The following is an 18369-nucleotide window of genomic DNA, read 5'->3' on the forward strand; positions in this document are numbered from 1 at the left end:
CGTTGCTGAGCATGCGCGGTCGCTCGCTGCGGCGATTCGTACTCGCCTACCTGTCGTTTGGCGCGGTGGCCGGCATCGGCTGGGACGTGTTCCCGCTGGTGCGCTACGGCGTCTGCAGCGAGGGCTGCCCTTCTACATGGCGCTGCCCTACAGCGTCGACCAGCCACTTGCCTTCGCCGCCACGTGGCTCCTCTGCTTCTGCATAACAATGCACGTTGTCGTGATTACCATGGTATTCGACTCCTACAACATCAGCCTCATGGCTCAGCTGCGCCAGCAGCTGAGTGTGCTGTCCGGCAACATCCGTGCTCTGGCGGACGTGGGAGGTCGCGAGTTGTTGTCTGTCGCTTACTCCAGTCAGACCATGAAGTCGCCAACACATGTCAAAAGCAATCATTTATGTCATCGTCTGCGGAGCATCATTCGCCACCACCAAGCTATCATCAGGTAAGAACAGAAGTTTGAATGGTGCAGTAGTAAAATAATAGATTTCTAATAGTGTTAAATCTAGAGTATGCCTCTGGAATTGTGATCTGGAATACCACAACCAAAATCCTGAAAACGTTAAAGAAGAGCAGAGACAGGAGAGCACAACTGCCACAGTGTCTGTCTCAATTCTGCAAACAACCAGCTGGTTATACACTACTGGCCATTAAAATTGCTACACCACGAAGATGACGTGCGACAGACGCGAAATTTAACCGACAGGAAGAAGATGCTGTGATATGCAAAAGATTAGCTTTTCAGAGCATTCATACAAGGTTGGTGTTCAATCCCGCGTCCAGCCATCCTGATTTAGGTTTTCCGTGATTTCCCTAAATCGCTCCAGGCAAATGCCGCGATGGTTCCTTTGAAAGGGCACGGCCGACTTCCTTCCCCGTCCTTCCCTAATGCGATGAGACTGATGACCTCGCTGTTTGGTCTCTTCCCCCACACAACTCAACCCCACAAGGTTGGCGCCGGTAGCGACATCTACAACGTGCTGATATGAGGAAAGTTTCCAACCGATTTCTCATACAAAAACAGCAGTTGACCGGCGTTGCCTGTTGAAACATTGATGTGATGCCTCGTGTAAGGAGGAGAAATGTGTACCATCACGTTTCCGACTTTGGTAAAGGTCGGATTGTAGCCTGACGCGATTGTGGTTTATCGCATCGCGACATTGCTGCTCGCATTGGTCGAGATCCTACGACTGCTAGCAGAATATGGAATCGGTGTGTTCAGGAGGGTAATACGGAACGCCGTGCTGGATCCCAACGGCCTCGTATCACTAGCAGTCGAGATGACAGGCATCTTATCCACATGGCTGGAACGGATCGTGCAGCCACGTCTCGATTCCTGTGTCAACGGATGAGGACGTTTGCGAGACAACAATCATCTGCACGAACAGTTCGACGACGTTTGCAGCAGCATGGACTATCAGCTCGGAGACCATGGCTGCGGTTACCCTTGACGCTGCATCACAGACAGGATCGTCTGCGATGGTGTACTCAACGACGAACCTGGGTGGACGAATGGCAAAACGACATTTTTTCGGATGAATCCAGGTTCTGTTTACAGCATCGTGATGGTCGCATCCGCGTTTGGCGACATTGCGGTGAATGCACATTGGAAGCGTGTATTCGTCATCGCTATACTGGCGTATCACCCGGCGTGATGGTATGGTGTGCCATTGGTTACACGTTTCGGTCACCTCTTGTTCGCATTGACGGCACTTTGAACAGTGGACGTTACATTGCAGATGTGTTACGACCCGTGGCTCTACCCTCCATTCGATCCCTCCGAAACCCTACATTTCAGCAGGATAATGTACGACCGCATGTTGCAGCTCCTGCACGGGCCATTCTGGATACATAAAATGTTTGACTGCTGCCCTGGCCAGCACATACTCCAGATATCTCACCAATTGAAAACGTCTGGTCAATGGTGGCCGAGCAACTGGCTCGTCGCAAACCGCCAGTCACTACTCTTGATGAACTGTGGTATCATGTTGAATCTGCATGGGCAGCTGTACCTGTACACGCCATCCAAGCCCTGTTTCACTCAATGCCCAGGCGTATCAAGGCCGTTATTGCGGACAGAGGTGATTGTTCTGGGTACTGATTTCTCAGGATCTATGCGCCAAAATTGGGTGAAAATGTAATCACCTGTCATTTCTAGTATAATATATTTGTCCCATGAATACCCGTTTGTCATCTGCATTACTTCTTGGTGTAGCGATTTTAATGGCCAGTAGTGTATTTCTTTCCATACACACAATAGTATCCTCCTATTATTCGAATTCAAACAATACAGTCAAATAGGTAATTGGTAGTTACGCTAATGCATTAATGTGCAACCAGTTTACACTGAAAAATATTAGATCCAATTTTGACCACCAGGTGCAAATCTGGCTGTGTGAATGCTAGAAAAGACACGTATAAATATGTCCACATGCGGTCGTGCATTATCCTGCTGAAATGTATGGTTTCGTAGGGATCGAATGAAGGGTAGAGCCACGGGCGTAACACATCTGAAAAGTAACGTCCACTGTCCAAAGTGCCGTCAATGCGAACAAGACATGACCGAGACGTGTAACCAATGGCACGCCATACCATCACGCCGGGTGATACGCCAGTATGGCGATGACGAATATACGCTTCCAATGTGCGTTCACCGCGATGTCGCCAAACACGGATGCGACCATCCTGATGCAGTAAACATAACCTGGATTAATCCGAAAAAATGACGTTATACCATTCGTCCACCCAGGTTCGTCGTTGAGTACACCATCGCAGGCGATCCTGTCTGTGATGCAGCGTCAAGGGTAACCGTAGCCATGGTCTCCGACCTGGTAGTCGATGCTGCTGCAAACGTCGTCGAACTATTCGTGCAGATGATTGTTGTCTTGCAAACGTCCTCATCCTTTGACACAGGGATTGGGACGCGGCTGCACGATCCATTACAGCCACGATGATAAGATTTCTGTCATCTCGACTGCTAGTGATACGAAGCCGTTGGAATCCCGCACGGCGTTCCGTATTACCCTCCTGAACCCACCGGTTCCGTATTCTGCTAACAGTCATTGGATCTCGACCCACGCGAGCAACAATGTCGCGATACGTTAAACCGCAATCGCGATAGGCTACAATCCGACGTTTATCAAAGTCGGAAACGTGATGGTACACATTTCTCCTCCTTACACGAGGCATCCCAACAACGTTTCACCAGGCAACGCCGGTCAACTGCTGTTTTTGTATGAGAAATTGGTAACAAACTTTCCTCATGTCAGCACGTTGTAGGTGTCGCCACCGGCGCCAACCTTGTGTGAATGCTCTGAAAAGCTAATCACTTGCATATCACAGCATCTTCGTCCTGTCGGTTAAATTTTGCGTCTGTAGCACGTCATCTTCGTGGTGTACCAATTTTAATAGCTAGCTGTGTATTTTCTTGCAATTGCGTTTTCTTCCTCCTTATGTTTTGTAATGTTGTTATGGGCCTGCCATCTTTTTTTGATTTCTTAATGCACCCACCTCTTCTTGTGTGTTTTCAGGAACGTTGAGTCGCTGGAGGAGTGCTTGGGAAGCATGCTGTTAGGGCAAAGCCTGTCCATCGGGGCCTCCATCTGCTTCCAGCTGTTCCAGGTTGCCACGGTGAGTCTCTTAAACGCCGCTACTATTTCCGTTGTCCTCAGCGACACATTCGAATTCTTTCGACTAATCTGGCGAATAAAATAACTTCCCAAACCCCTTTACACGCTAAATGATTATGTATCACTCTTAAATAAACATCGCCATCTGTTTAACAAGAACGATGACGTTTCCAATAAGTCTGTGCATTTCACTTATACAGATTTTCCTTCAATCGTTTCGACTTAGCAAAAGACACCCCATTGATACAGAGACTTCTTTTAGCTGCTAATCTTCAAAGAGCAAGCAGATTTTTCCACAGAATTCGCTGTAGAAACGGGTCTTTTAGAACCAGGTCAGCTGAGTGCCTTCATTTTGCAAATTCCCGACTAATTCCTTTGAATATTACTTTTATGTGATGTCCTGTACTTTTTCTGCCAATAAACAGTCATTGCTCACATCACAATTGTAAATCGAAATTTCGAATTCGGAGCCTAAAATCAGAGCGGACTTCAGAAAAGCGACAGCGCATATGAGGGACCTGGGGCGAACAGACTCGCTGGAGAACGTGATAGAGCGACTGGCTGCCAGTTGAAAACGCGCGTTCCTTGATTATGAACCCGTAAGGCAACTGAGACAACATGAAGTGCCGAGGAAAATAAGCCAGGTGTACTAAGAAACCTACTTTAACACTGCGCTGTGGGCCTGTTTTCCTTTTCAGAGTGCTGAAAGCCTGGCAGAGGCCGGCAAGTTCGGCTGCTACCTGTCCGTCATGCTGGCTCAGCTCTTCGTCTACTGCTGGTTCGGAGACGACCTCATCACAGAGGTGAGCTGCTACTGGATAGCCATGGTTAAACTGGCAACATGGAAAGAGAATAACAAAGAGAATATTACACGTACTGGGATATATCACGTAACTAGAGACTGACTGAACTGGAAACAGGGCAGGACAGTGTGGCCGTGCGGTTCTAGGCGCTTCAGTCTGGAACCGCGAAACCGCTACGGTCGCAGGTTCGAATCCTGCCTCGGGCATGGTTGTGTGTGATGTTCTTAGGTTAGTTAGGTTTAAGTAGTTTTAAGTTCTAGGGGACTGATGACCTCAGGTGATAAGTCCCATGGTGCTCAGAGCCATTGGAACCATTTGAACTGGAAACAGGTGCCTAGTACGGTTTAAGTGTTTGAAAGGAAAAGCGTTTTAAAACGCCCGGGAGGAAAGGTGGTAGATATGCGGTACTACTATAAGCTAGCCTTTAGCACTGGTAACTGTACAACACTCCCTTGACACAGGAACGGAACTGGATATTTAACGATCGTGTGCCTAAACCCACGTACCTGGTCATTCCCGCGGCAGTTAATCTGCTGCTCTCTGCACTGCCTGCTACGATGTGTCCTGTAATAACTGTTGTCTAACTGGAAGAGGAGCCACTCACACCAACAGTACCAAGTTGATCTGGTAGAATCCACTGTATTCTATTAAACACTAGCACAGGGTGGGGCTGCACTGTTCACAATTAACATTATTCCACAATGGACGTGATCAGTGTTTGTGCTCCAAGTACGTGTCCGTTGCGACGTATACGTTTGTTGTCTAAATTACGGCACCCAATGCAAAGACACGTTGCACTGAACACAAAATAATCACTGTCCAACGGATGTTTTATTAGTTGACGATTGGCACAGTTCTTCCAACAGTACGAATTCATTCAACAGCTTATAACACGAGCGTGCGCGTTTCCGAATCGCGACGCGGATACTCCATAAAATTTCGGGTAATTTCCAAGAATGATTGCCTATCAAAGTCGCAGGGTCCAAATGATACATATCGATCGGGCGATTGTAAATCGATAGTGTAACTCTGGTGGCGGGTGTTATGATCAATTATTTGTGATCGTAATTTTTATCTGTTTTCCGTCGTTCCTTTAGTTGCTCTAAATTACATACCTCCGCGAGTTAGTTGTGAGTTGCTTGGGAAACCAAATAATGAGTGGGATGTCTGGTGTTCCTGACGTTTCTTCGGCGGATTCTCGTACATGGAAAAATCTGATTCCGTGCTTATACATCACAAAAAATTGTTCGACTTTTTGTCGCAAATATGGAGTACTACCAGACGAGGAAGGGAGGGACTGTGTAGACTGTGGTGGTGCGAAGTGTGTAAAGCTTCATAAGAGGAGCTTCAATCCTGAAATACCGTTACAATTTCATTGAGGACAGTATCAGGAAGAATACGTGGTTCGATTCTTCCAAATTATCCGTCCACACCAGCGCAATTCTTCTATCTTGCTCGATTCGAGACTACACATTGCAAGCAACAGCATCGGAAACTGACTTCTCTGCTAATACCGTGTGTGACAATTTCGGGTTTTACAGACAAGTGCGTTATGTGGTACTGACTAATGACATTGTACCAATTGATGGACCGAGTAAAGTTGTGGGAGTGAACGAATCTCATGTAGCTAGAACCAGAGAGGACGACCTTCAAAGAGTGAAATCGATCATATTTGGGTATTCGGTGGAATAGAAAGAGAGTCCCGGAAGTGTTTCATTTTAAGAGTATTGTCCAGAGACAAGGTCACTTTAGTGGGTCTGATAAAGCACTTCATACTGCCTGATACTAAAGTCATTACAGACGTATTTCAGTCCTACGAGACACTGAAAGCTGAAGGATTCTACCACGAGTTCGTCAACCACTCTGTAGAGTTCGTGTCTTCGTATGACCACAGTGTGCACACGCAGAACATCGAGCGGCTATGAAAATCTGTTAAATCTTCCATTAAAAGAGAAGGGAGTCCAGGACAAAGAGACGAACTGTACTTGTTTCAGTACCTCTATTTCCACAACTTGCGTTTTCAGGGAAAAGTTAACGCATGGACACACTTCCAATATTCTTGCGTGATATTGCCAGAGTCTACCCAGATTATGGCAAAAAGGGAATTTCCCTGTACCGTACACATCACATGGACTTTCACATGACGACAACACCGATGACGAGTAAGGTAAGTCGTCTCCTTTGTAATTACAAGTATTTTTGTAACGCTCTTCTTTTATTGTTGCTGTAGTGACCACCGTAAACATACTCATAACACCCGCCACCAGAGTCGCATCAGCGACTTACAGTCACACGTTCGATACGTATCGTATGGACCCCACGACTTCGATAGACAATTATTATTGGAAATTGCCAAATTTCGGGTACTATATACGAACGAGAAAGTACCTGCGCTCGTGATATTCGGCCAGTCAAAACGATATATGTTTCTTTCACTTAGAACTTGCAGTTAGGATCATACCAGTCCACACTATTTTTCCGAAACCGTCGCGACTCTGTTTATTGTTGTTCTCCCGACACGACACACTAAACCTAGAAACATCGTCTTTTGGATAACCATTGATACTGCGTCGTGAACACCGAAATTAAGCGCAAAACTTGTGCGGCAAACATGTTCAATTACTTAACCATAACTTGTAAGATATGGGCTGCAGCCACGGCATCAACACAACACTCCGCCCACGCTCCACGAAAGCTACGCCACGACGCTGCTCTCGGCAGAGAGGCGACTATCGATAGTCAACGATACAGTTCTATGCTTACAACGTTAGCCAGCCCGCTCCATAACGGACAACCACCGCTGGCAGAGAATTCGGAACAAGGTCCAAGGGAAGCATATCTCTCGAAGACGTACAACGGACGTTTAATAGGATGCCATTCAGATCATCTGCGGGTCACACCAGCACGCTCGTGTCCGTGCAGTGTTCTTCGCTCCATTTGATACAATTCGGATGCGATGGTTTGATGCATTAACTGTAGGATGTTGTAGGTGAACCCAAGGACACACATAGACTGAAAGGATGGTTCTCCATCATTCAACAGAAAGAGATGATGGAACACATATCAATGTTCACATTTCATCGCCCACAATTTTAGGTAATTCTTAATTTAAACGTTTCTCCTTGTGGCTATCGCACGTGGTAAGGAATTGTTAAAAAAAAGAACATGTTTTGTACGAAACATGACAGTGTTGCCTAAACGACAACCTTCGTTTCTTTACGAATATTAAGGACATCAGTTCTCCAATATAGATGAAAAGTTTGATTTGAAAAATAACATTTCATTTACTAACATTTATTGAGTTTGTAAGTAAAACACTTTTTAACAATGGCTACCTCGAACTATGCTCATATTAGTAGTGAAGATCAGTTAGCTTTCACACTAAAGTTTGACACTGCGGCATTGATTTCCCAATTGTATTACCACCTTTTAAAAGTTCGCAGCTCCCTTAATAACTGTTCGAGCAATAACATAGCTCGCCAATGGATGCTACTAGCTAAGTAGCGCATCCTCCGCGAAGAAATCGATTAATAATTCCGATTGCCCTACCATTCGGCTGAAAATTCCAAGAGTCAATATGTTATCAATTTTTGCAAACTTTCCATGTTTCTTATTGCGAATCGACTGCATACGACCGTCCCAAGCTGAATCTGAACCTTGATTACTCTCGCTTAGATCAGTAGAGCGTTAAACGAAACAGCGAGGTAGCGCCTCCTGATAGCAAAGGCGTGCTTAGCTTCGAATGTTCTAAAGAAATAGCGATAAGTAAGGCGTACAATTTGATTACGTAATACCACTATCGACAGCAGTACCCCTTACACAGTTTAATAATGAAGGTTAGAAAGGACTACTCTAATTGAATATCGTCGGCTATGCTTTTGGGGAACAACAAGACAAAGGGAAGAAAGGGGAGATATACCAAAGGTAATGCTCACAGGTCAAGTAACCATTCTAATTAAAAGAAGTGACAGCTGTTTAATGGTTTGGACAAGCTGCTCAGCATGAGGACTACCAAGAAATATAATAACGTGCTAAACGTCAAAACTGGGATACACCATATCCGCCGAGGAAAGAAGATGCCACAAACGATGGAAACAATAAATATATAGAAAGTTGAGTGGCACCAGAGAGAAAAAAAGTGGAAAAATGTGAAGAGAGCAAACGACTGAAGACAAAACTGAAGTCATTAGGCACATAATAATTGGCATAGACAACTGTGAAAAAAAGAGTGATGTTTTTATTGTGAAGATCTGTGAGATTGCCGTTGAGGCTGTTTAGTGCCATCTGTCGTTTTAGAATGCCTGTTCTTTCAGGCCCCAACAGCCTTCTGTAGCGTGTAGAAGTGACAGAGGTCAGAATGCTTCGTAGATAACATTGTTTCAGTGTCTGCAGATCATACTGTTGAAAGGCAATAAAAAAAACCGAAGTCAGATGGATGCCACAGAAAGCTTCGTTCATTTGGCTATTGTAGAACGTAGAGTGCGCGGCGATGTTGTGCTTGCCACCAGCACCCAAAGAACTGTAAACATCGGTTTTTGCGCCGGCCGGTGTGGCCGAGCGGTTCTAGGCGTTTCAGTCTGGAACCGCGCGATCGCTACGGTTGCAGGTTCGAGTTCTGCCTCGGGCATGGATGTGTGTGATGTCCTTAGGTTAGTTAGGTTTAAGTAGTTCTAGGGGACTGATGACCTCAGATGTTAAATCCCATAGTCCTCAGAGCCATTTGAACCATCTCAATCTTTTTAAACATCGGTTTTATGAAACGGACCTGTGAGCCGAGAGTTTGCGTTGTGTGTGTATGTGTGTGTGTGTGTGTGTGTGTGTGTGTGTGTGTGTGTGTGTGTGTGTGTTGTGTGCTACTCAGATCTGTAAAAAGTTCTACGAGTCCTCTTCACAAATGAATCCTGATTACCTCCGAGCAGTGACTGTCTCTGACTGCTGGGCAAGATAAGAACGACGACATTATCCATGAAATGTTAACAAATGTGAGCGATACGAAAGTGTGATCGAATTGTGAACAAAAACCATGTTATAAAGCGAGCTCCCTTATTCATGCTTATTGCGTGGAGTAGTGCATCATTATTCATAATTGTAATGTAGTTGGCTTTCCGACTGGCACTCACGCATAGAGTGAACACGACGCGACACTTCAAAAATTCTCATCGCTATCAGAAGAGAGCAGCCGATTACATGGCTACGTAGCTGGAGCTATACAGGGACCGACTATCACACTCAGTATGTCGATTCGCAGAATAACTGCTATTTCCAGAGTCAACTGCAGCTGTTAACTGTGTGTGCATGACAGACGTCAATCACCACGTCGATCCACGCACAAAAATACCTAATCATCCGTATTATCAGAGTTCGCTAGCTACTACCTCACATCTCTCTTAAGCTTCTTACTCTTAAGCATCTCATACCTTAACTCTTGCCTCGTAAACTCACAGTACATAAGCAAATTTCCATTGGTCGCTGCAAAGATCCAGGAAGGTCAAGAGATATCTTACGTGGAATGTACTACGACACATGCGTAATCTAATATCGTTTCTTGCAGAGGCGTAACACAGAAGCCTGCTTGCTGATTACGTGTACACACTTGTTTCAGTACAGCATTATGCTGTAGATCTGTACGTTTAGCCTATCTGCGTCGTCGTCGTCAAGAGAGATGTGCTCACCTAGGATCCTCTTCCAAGCAGGTTTCTCTCAGACCAGTATTTCTCATATTTCAATGTACCCTAAAAATCTTTTTTATAGCCATATCTTTCTAAATTATAATTCAGTAGTGTGGCCGTGGTATAATATCGGAAAGCAATCTACGAAAGAAGGTTACAGAAGTGTAAGAACGAGAGCTCTTCAACTTCAGCCACAGTTTTTGTTAATGCCAGGATTCCGTTAGCCGATTAGAAGTCACAGGCTTGATGCTAGATGCTTTTGTGTTGAGTAATTTTATGTGTCACAGATGTTATCATTTCCTTACGCTGTTCCTATAGACATAATCCACTTCCGTCGAGTAATTCAGACTGAAAGTTAAATACAGTAGTGCAAATAAATCACTTTTCATTTTCAAACATGCATAAAACTAAAATTATGACGCTTCGCTATGAATTTTTTCACATTATAGAAAATGTTCGCTATGCTTTCGCAGAGCGAGAAAGTCAGCGCGGCGGTCTACTCAACAGTGACGTCACTCGAAGGGTGCCCCGTGTCTCTGAAGCGGTCACTCCTGCTAATGATGACGCGTGCGCAGCGCCCACTCCATGTTACGGCTGGCGGCTTCTTCGATCTGTCCAGGGAATCCTTTGTTAATGTAAGAAAGACTTTCTCTAACTCTCTCTCTCTCTCGCTCTTTCTCCCTCCCTCTCTCTCTCTCTCTCTCTCTCATTACATAAAGTCAAGTATGATTCTGGAGACACAGCCTTCTTCAGTAATACAGGAAATGTATTAGCAATTGCAAATATGAACTGCCATCAGCTGTATATTGTATCATAATGACGACAATGAAAGTTCGTGCCGCACCAACACTCGAACCCGGATTTAGAGGAGGAGGAAGAGATTAGTGTTTAACGTCCCGTGTACAAGGAGGTCATTAGAGACGGAGCACAAGCTCGGATTAGGGAAGGATGGGGGAGGAAATCGACCGTGCCCTTTCAAAGGAACCATCCCGGCATTTGCCTCAAATCATTTAGGGAAATCACAGGAATCCTAAATCAGCATGGCCGGAGATGGGTTTGAGCTGTCGTCCTCCCGAATGCGAGTGCAGTGTGCTACCCACTGCGCCACCTCGCTCTGTTCGTAACCGGATTTCCTGCTTTACGCAAGCGGTCACCTTAACATCTCCGGTTGTCTGTGCCCGAATCATTGTCAGATCCAAACTTCTCTATATCGCCGTCCATGTGTCACAACCTGCACTCACGCATTACGTATATTCCCGCCAGGAAGGACACATTTATTGGGAGTCGAGGACCTAGTATTGCCAAAGAAATACACGTCCGGAGGAACAGTGCACCGCACTTCTTAATAACACAGGCGCTGTTACGAGGTGTGATTGGAAAGTTCTAAGAATGGATTCGCTACTGCTTACTGGTTTGGCGGGCAGTACACGGAGGGTGGGGAGTGAACCATTGCCTTGCCCTTGAACCCCCTCTGACAGGAAACTGCGTTTCCTTTACTCACTTCGTTGTGGCAACTGGTTGAGTGTTGGTCTGTTAGGGCTTGTTGCCGGATTCTGTCTGCGTATAAACGGAGCAACGAGTTTGTGTGAAATTTTGTTTTAAAACCGGGAAATCAGTTTCTGAGACTTACAAACTATTAAAAACAGCTTTCGGAGATAATTGTATGAGCCAGTCATATGTTTCTGTCTGGTTCAACAGATTTAAAAATGGCTGCGAATCATTTGAAGATGAACCACAGTCCTGCCGTCCTTACATCTCAAAAAACGAATTAAAATGTTGTGAAAGTTCGCTACGTAGTGCGCTCTGATCGTAGACTTACAATTAGGGAGATGGCTGATGAACTTAATTTAAGTTTCAATGCAGTACAGTCAATTTTAACTGAAGATGAGAACATGCGTCGAGTCCGCAAAATTCATTCCAAAAGTGTTGTCAAGTGACCAGGAACAATACCGACTTGAAGTGTGCCAAGAACTGATTAATCGGACTAAAAATGATCCAGATTTGTTAAATAGGGTAATTACAAGTGACGAATCGTGGCTAATGGATAAGAACCTGAAACCAAAGTGCAGTCTTCGCAGTGGAAGACTCCAGGTTCACCACGACCGAAAAAAGCACGCAAAGTCGGTCGAAAGTGAAGACAATGTTGGTGATTTTTTCGATTCTACCGGTATTGTGCAGCATGAATTTACCCCTAGAGGACAGACACTTAACCAGGAATACTGCAAATGTGTTCTTGAGCGTTTGTGCGAAAAGGTGCGGAAGAAAAGGCCTGCACTGTGGAAAGACAGGAGTTGGGTGCTACACCATGACAATGCTCCGGCTCATCGTGCCTTCTCCATCGTTGAATTTTTCACCAAATTCAAAATTCTTGTCCTTGCACAACCGCCATATTCCCCTGATTTGGCCCCTGCGGCCTTCTACCTGTTTCCTAAAGCGATTTGATTCGATTGAAAACATCCAGGCAAATAAGGAGAGCGTCCTTAACACACTACAGGAAAAAAATTTCCAGAAATGTTTCCAAAAGTGGAAACACCATTGGAGCCGGTGTGTTCAGTCAGAAAGGGACTATTTTGAAGGAGATGCATCAAAGTAGCATGTAAGTACCACCACTGTACAATTAAAGCCCATTCTTAGAACTTTCCAGTCACACCTTGTATTTCGTATCATTCTTTAGTAAGACAATGAGCTACGCTGCTGGGTGAAATCTTTTCGCCTCTTTTTTTCAGCCTCGTTTTCTGAAGTTCGACCTGTTTGATCTGCAGAAGTAAAGAAAATTACTCATTGGCTGTTTGATAAGTTTTTCAGTGGGAAACTTTTCCCAGCCAAAACGTGAACCGATGCTTAAATAGGCTTGTGAAGTTGATTGATTAGTTGGGAGGAATAATCTCTCAAGAAAAGATATGTCCTCTTGAACTCTTCTTACGACACAGAGCTGCGTTTTCTGTGATGATACGGTTTTGGCTAATCGGCTATGGGGATTTCAAAGGCAATGAAAATTTTTAAGAGATTAAAAAATTATAAAACAGTCGAAAGATTACCTCTAAAATATCTCTTAAACATAATGTCAAACGAAAAAGAAGTGAATTAGAAACATTAAAACACTATAGCAATTTATGCGAATGCCACATATTCCAGACGGTTGGAACAGTGACCAACACAATCAGAACAAATTATTTTCTTCACTCTACAGTCACACTTTTATTTTGTTTACTGTTCCGGTTCCAAATACCATCAGCATACCATACTCTGGCACGTAGGCGTAAAGCTTACTCAAGTAGGTGAATAGGCGATGGTTAATGTACGAGCCAGTCAGTCCGAAATTAAGTGAAATAACTAACTTAAACTCTTTGTGAGGTGGTCAGACAGATCATGTTTTAAAATCTGCTTCGCTTTTACCTCATCACTTGGTATGAAACGGCATGTAAAATACCTGGCGTTGGGAAGCAACTGAAAAGTTGAAAACAAACAGGTCACCAGGTCCGGACGAAATTCGAATGAGGTTTTACAGATAGTACTCTTCGATATTTTTTCTTTCGCCACTAGCCATTACTTAGTATTAATTTATCGCGAATCTCACGCTCAGCGCAAAGTCCCAAGTGACCGGAAAATAGAGCACGTGACTCCCGTACATAAGAAGGGCAAAAGGACGAACCTGGTAAATTACACACCAATATCCTTAACGCTGGTTTGCTGCAGAAATTCTTGACTATGTTCTTAGTTCGAATACAATAAACTGCCTTGAGACAGAAAAGCTTCTGTCCACAAACCAGCACGGATTCAAAAAGCATCCCTCGTACGAAACTCAGCTCCTGTGAACCATGGATGGAGAGCAATAGGCAGATTCCATATTCTTATATCCGCGGATAGTGTTTGACACAATGCCCTACTGCAGACTGTTAAAGAAGATTCTAACATGGGGAATAGGTTGTCAGATATGTGAGTGGCTCGAAGACTTCTTAATAAAACCCAGTACGTTGGTCTAGAGTGCCAGACATCATCAGAGACAAGGGTATCGTGTGGAGTGCCGCAATGTAGTGTGACAGGACCTCTTTTATTTTCTGTATACATCAACGATCTGACGCTCATGGTGAGTAGAAATCTGAGACTGTATGGTGATGGTATTGTACAGTCGGCCAGAATCCTGAAAGCTTGGTCAAAATTTCAAACTCTGCTCCAATATGGGTATAATAGGGTGTACGGCCTTTCTGATAACGGTTTTTAAAAACAATATAGAAAAAATCAAAATGACGGATCCAATATAATGAAAAAATCTGTAAAGAGTTAATGAAGTGGACAAAGAATGTTTTCTGTGAACATTTATAACTTTAATGGTAAACGTTATTACAAAGCAGCCTTTATTACTGTCTTTGTTACAAAAAACATATATTACGAGTAGTAACAAGAATTGAAAGTTTTGTACGTCTTCTTAATCTTATTCCTCTTGTGCTTCTTCTGTTTCATCTGCATTTCCTTCTTCATCTTCTTCCTCACCGACATTTGTATCTTCTTTATCATCCTCAGCTACGACTCCTCCTAATCCTCTGCAGCAGGTACAAAGAGGGCAACAGCTTCTGACGAATATGTTTGCACTTTCCTCGGAGATGGTTTCTGCAAAGAAGAAATGTAGGGAGCAGTTTCTGCCAGTAGTCTCCGGAAAATATTCTTCATATTTTTCAAGTGAGAAGACTTTCGGGCAAAGCTTAGGTGCTATTCTCTTATTAACTTGTTTGTTGATTCCTGCGCAATATCCAAAAGCCGGACGGTTGGTAAAATTGAGGCAATTACGTTTGTATTTTTTAATAGCTTATCGGCAATTTTATAGAGAAAAAAACTGTATGATTATGTGCGCATATCTGTTTGACTCATGTTTTAGTAAACTTTTCAGTTCTATTTTCTCGTTGTAAGTAATAGCATTTGTACCTGTCGCTTAAAAAATTGTTCAAAGCCCGAGGAGCTGGATTTTAAGAGTGATACGTGAAGATAATAGTAGGGGTACTTAAGGAGGGGGTGAGGTAGAAGGCGAAATGTCGTGGAACCTAAAACTTAGCTTCTTTTTCGCTCGCGTTTTGCAACTTCTTTATTTGTATTCCTGTAAGAAGACAATTAACAGAAACCAGTTGTTAATTAATTATTAAATAATGAAATTAATGTTCATGATTATGTAGCATGCCTTCTGGAATAGTGTTCATTTCAAAAAAATTGGTATAATGTCACTGAACAAAAATATTTCATCCGAACCACGCAGTACTCTTCCAGATCGGCTAGCGCGGCCTGTGGCTCACAAGTGGACGTCGCGTTGGGCCTGAAATTCAGCATTCGAGAGAAACAGCTGGACGCTTCTAATAACGGAGTTCAATAGCCCCAGGCTTACTCAAGCCAAGCTATTAAACGAAATTTTATTTTGTATTTATCGCCAAGTCTTCAGGATTCTGGCCTAGTGTGCGCTGTAGTGTACGGGAAAGTAACATCGTTGAGTGTGAGGAGTGGCATCTTGAGCAAAATGTAAAGCACCTAACCTTAATGCAGATGAGTGGGAAAAACAAACACGTAATATTGCAATCCAGTATTAGTGGTGTGCTCCTTGACACAGTCATGTAGGTTAAATATCAAGACACAATTCTGCAAAGCGATATGTAATGGAAAGAGTACGTAAGGTTGGTAATAAGAAAGGCGAAAGGTCGACTTCGATTTATTAAGAGAATTCTATGAAGATCATGTACAAAGGAGACGGCGTATAGAACACTTGCGCGACCCATTCTTGAGCACTGCTCGAATGTTTGAGATACCCACCATGTTGGATTAAAGGAAGACATCAGCACAGTTCAGAGGCGAGTTGCTAGATCTGTTACTGGTAGGTTCGATCTACACCCGAGTATTACGGAAGCCCAAACACACATAATTGGTGGTCAGACGACTTTCCTTTCGCGAAACGCTGATGAGGAAATTTAGAGAACTGGGATTTGCAGTTGACTGTAGAACTATTCTATTGCCGTCAAAGTAGATACCGGGTAGGTGCGCGAAGACGAGAGAAGAGAAATTCCTACTCGATGGAAGCATATAGACGGTCGTGTAGCCTTCGCTCCATTTGCAAGTGGAACACGAAAGGAAATCGCTAGTAGTGGTACAAGGTATCATCAGCCATGCACCATATGTTTGTTAGTATGTAGATGCAGATGTGGCGGTAGATTTCATCTGAGACCGACTCCTTTCTCCAGAATAAAACGCACTCTGTTAAAGTGTTGCGTGCTAAGAGGCGGCGCACACCACAAGTGTCACAGAACTAGCCAGAGCAAAAGTATACGTACCGAGATATTTACTTACTACCTCAGCTCCAAACACTCTAGTAGTGATTTAGAAGGCTCACGAAAGACAGTCATCTGTTTCCACAACGAATATTCGTTTCTGTACAAACTACTACTAAGGCTCTGACCACCTAACTCCCTATAATCCATTTCCAGCTCCTATTTCGATTCTTTTTCTTTTTTTTCCCTTCTTTTTACTTTGGCTTCTCCTGCGTATGGATTATACTGAATACACCTCCTCCTCCCTCTCTCTGCATCCGCCTCTCCCTCCTTGTGTCTGTCTACCTCATCCTCCCACCTCTCTGTGTTCCTCCCAACTCAGTTCAGCTCCTCTTCCCTCTCTTCTTCCGATTTCTCCCACCCCCTGGTTCTAACGATTTCTTCCTCCCCTTTTCTCTGCCCATATAATCCCCTCCCTCTCTCTTTTCATCTCTACCTCCCCATCTTCCTTTTCCACCTGCCCATTACCCCTCTACATCTTCTACCACGCACATGTTCTCCTCCCGCCCTCTCTCTGTCCATTTCTTTCTGCACCTCACTCTGTCCATCACCTCCTCTATCCATCTCAACTGTCACCAGCCATTTAATTGGCATGTGGAGCCCCTGCAATACAGTTCAATAAAGCAAGCCGATACTACTCCAACACTCATTCAGAGCAACCTACATGTTGGGGACCAGAAAACAGAGTCTTGCCCCTGACATGCATGGTGTCATGCAAAGCAGATTGACTTGACAGGCAAGTATTGTTACCACAGCACATTCCTGTCATGTGGAGCAGCCTCGATGTCAGGGGCTTGGAAAAACACGTTATTTCCTATATCTGCTCGAAATGAAGCTAGGCTGTTACAAGCCCCACAAATTTGATACTCGTGAGGCCTCATGTTTCTGTGCAAAATTTGGCTGAAATCAACCCAGAGATTTGGGAGGAGATCTGTGTCATACACACACACACACACTGCTTTATATGTTATATGTATAACAGATTGAAAAATACTGAACCCCAAGAAGAAATGTGGTTGCATTTGATTATGATTAAAAATGTGTAAGTAAATGAATAACTGATTAATTTCTCTCTTTTTGCAGGTTTTAAATGTGTCTTACTCATTCTTTGCCATTCTTCGGAATTTCAAGGAAGAATAGAAGTGGATGACTTCTTGGTGCTGCATGTCTACCACTGCGCTGCATTCCAGAGTACGATTGCACTAGGAATGAGTCATTAATGTCTACATGGCAAGATATAGTAAAATTTCGAGAATTTTAAGATAAAATGTCTGAGCTATGCCTATGTGTTCTAAAAAAATAATTTACTAACAAGGAAAGAGCATATGCAGTACTGTGGCTGTGAAAGAATGGCTAATTAAAAGCAGGATCAGAGATGTATCTGTACAGGTATACTATGTCCCATACTTTTCTCCAACTGGCAATATCCAGAAGTGTTCTCAAAAAACAAAAATCATCTAAAACCTGGATAGCACCATTTTAGTATCTTTTCATGAAATCTATCGTCATAGCCTCCACAAAAAAAACAGATATAAAGCAGGGTATCAATCAGGCAACCCTCCCATGGATCCTTGTTGTCCTCTGGATGATTAAATTTTATATTTCGTGGGGGGGGGGGGGGGGAGGGGTATGTTCTTAACGAAATGATATCCATCATAATTTGACTTATTCATGTTCAACAATGTTCAAATCCCAAAGTTTCACTCATAATGTTGACAAGTGTAGTAACTGAGCATCACTATTATTTTAATAAAATATTGCCCTTAATTACCAATTCTCTGTAATCGGTGTTAAAAAATTTTCAATGGTTTTTGCTTTTTTGCGCATATTTTATGTAAAGGGCAAAACTAAAGGAAGATCATTATTTAAGATTTGAGACTCACTAACTTCTTTACTGGGAACTAGGCCTTACATGGGATGAAGGAGAAACAAATGGGAGATGTGGAATCTACAACCAGACAGGC

General features: G+C 43.7%; 1 protein-coding gene across 1 annotated transcript; it reads left to right on the plus strand.

The window, feature by feature from the left end:
• The first annotated feature begins 229 nt into the window (after positions 1-229).
• Positions 230-17545, plus strand: LOC126416986 (odorant receptor Or2-like). Its single transcript, XM_050084870.1, has 5 exons — positions 230-447; positions 3533-3632; positions 4330-4434; positions 10577-10738; positions 17489-17545. The coding sequence occupies exons 1-5, from the start codon at positions 230-232 to the stop codon at positions 17543-17545; spliced, it is 642 nt and encodes a 213-aa protein (XP_049940827.1).
• Positions 17546-18369: the final 824 nt, after the last annotated feature.

This window comes from Schistocerca serialis, chromosome 8 (assembly GCF_023864345.2).
Source record: "Schistocerca serialis cubense isolate TAMUIC-IGC-003099 chromosome 8, iqSchSeri2.2, whole genome shotgun sequence".
Lineage (NCBI taxonomy): Eukaryota > Metazoa > Arthropoda > Insecta > Orthoptera > Acrididae > Schistocerca > Schistocerca serialis.

Bases quoted from the DNA above. Each gene is read 5' to 3' on its own strand.
- LOC126416986 (XM_050084870.1), top strand. From the start codon at position 230: ATGGTATTCGACTCCTACAACATCAGCCTCATGGCTCAGCTGCGCCAG. The intron at 448-3,532 runs GTAAGAACAGAA...GTGTGTTTTCAG, and splicing joins CACCACCAAGCTATCATCAG to GAACGTTGAGTCGCTGGAGG. The intron at 4,435-10,576 runs GTGAGCTGCTAC...ATGCTTTCGCAG, and splicing joins GAGACGACCTCATCACAGAG to AGCGAGAAAGTCAGCGCGGC.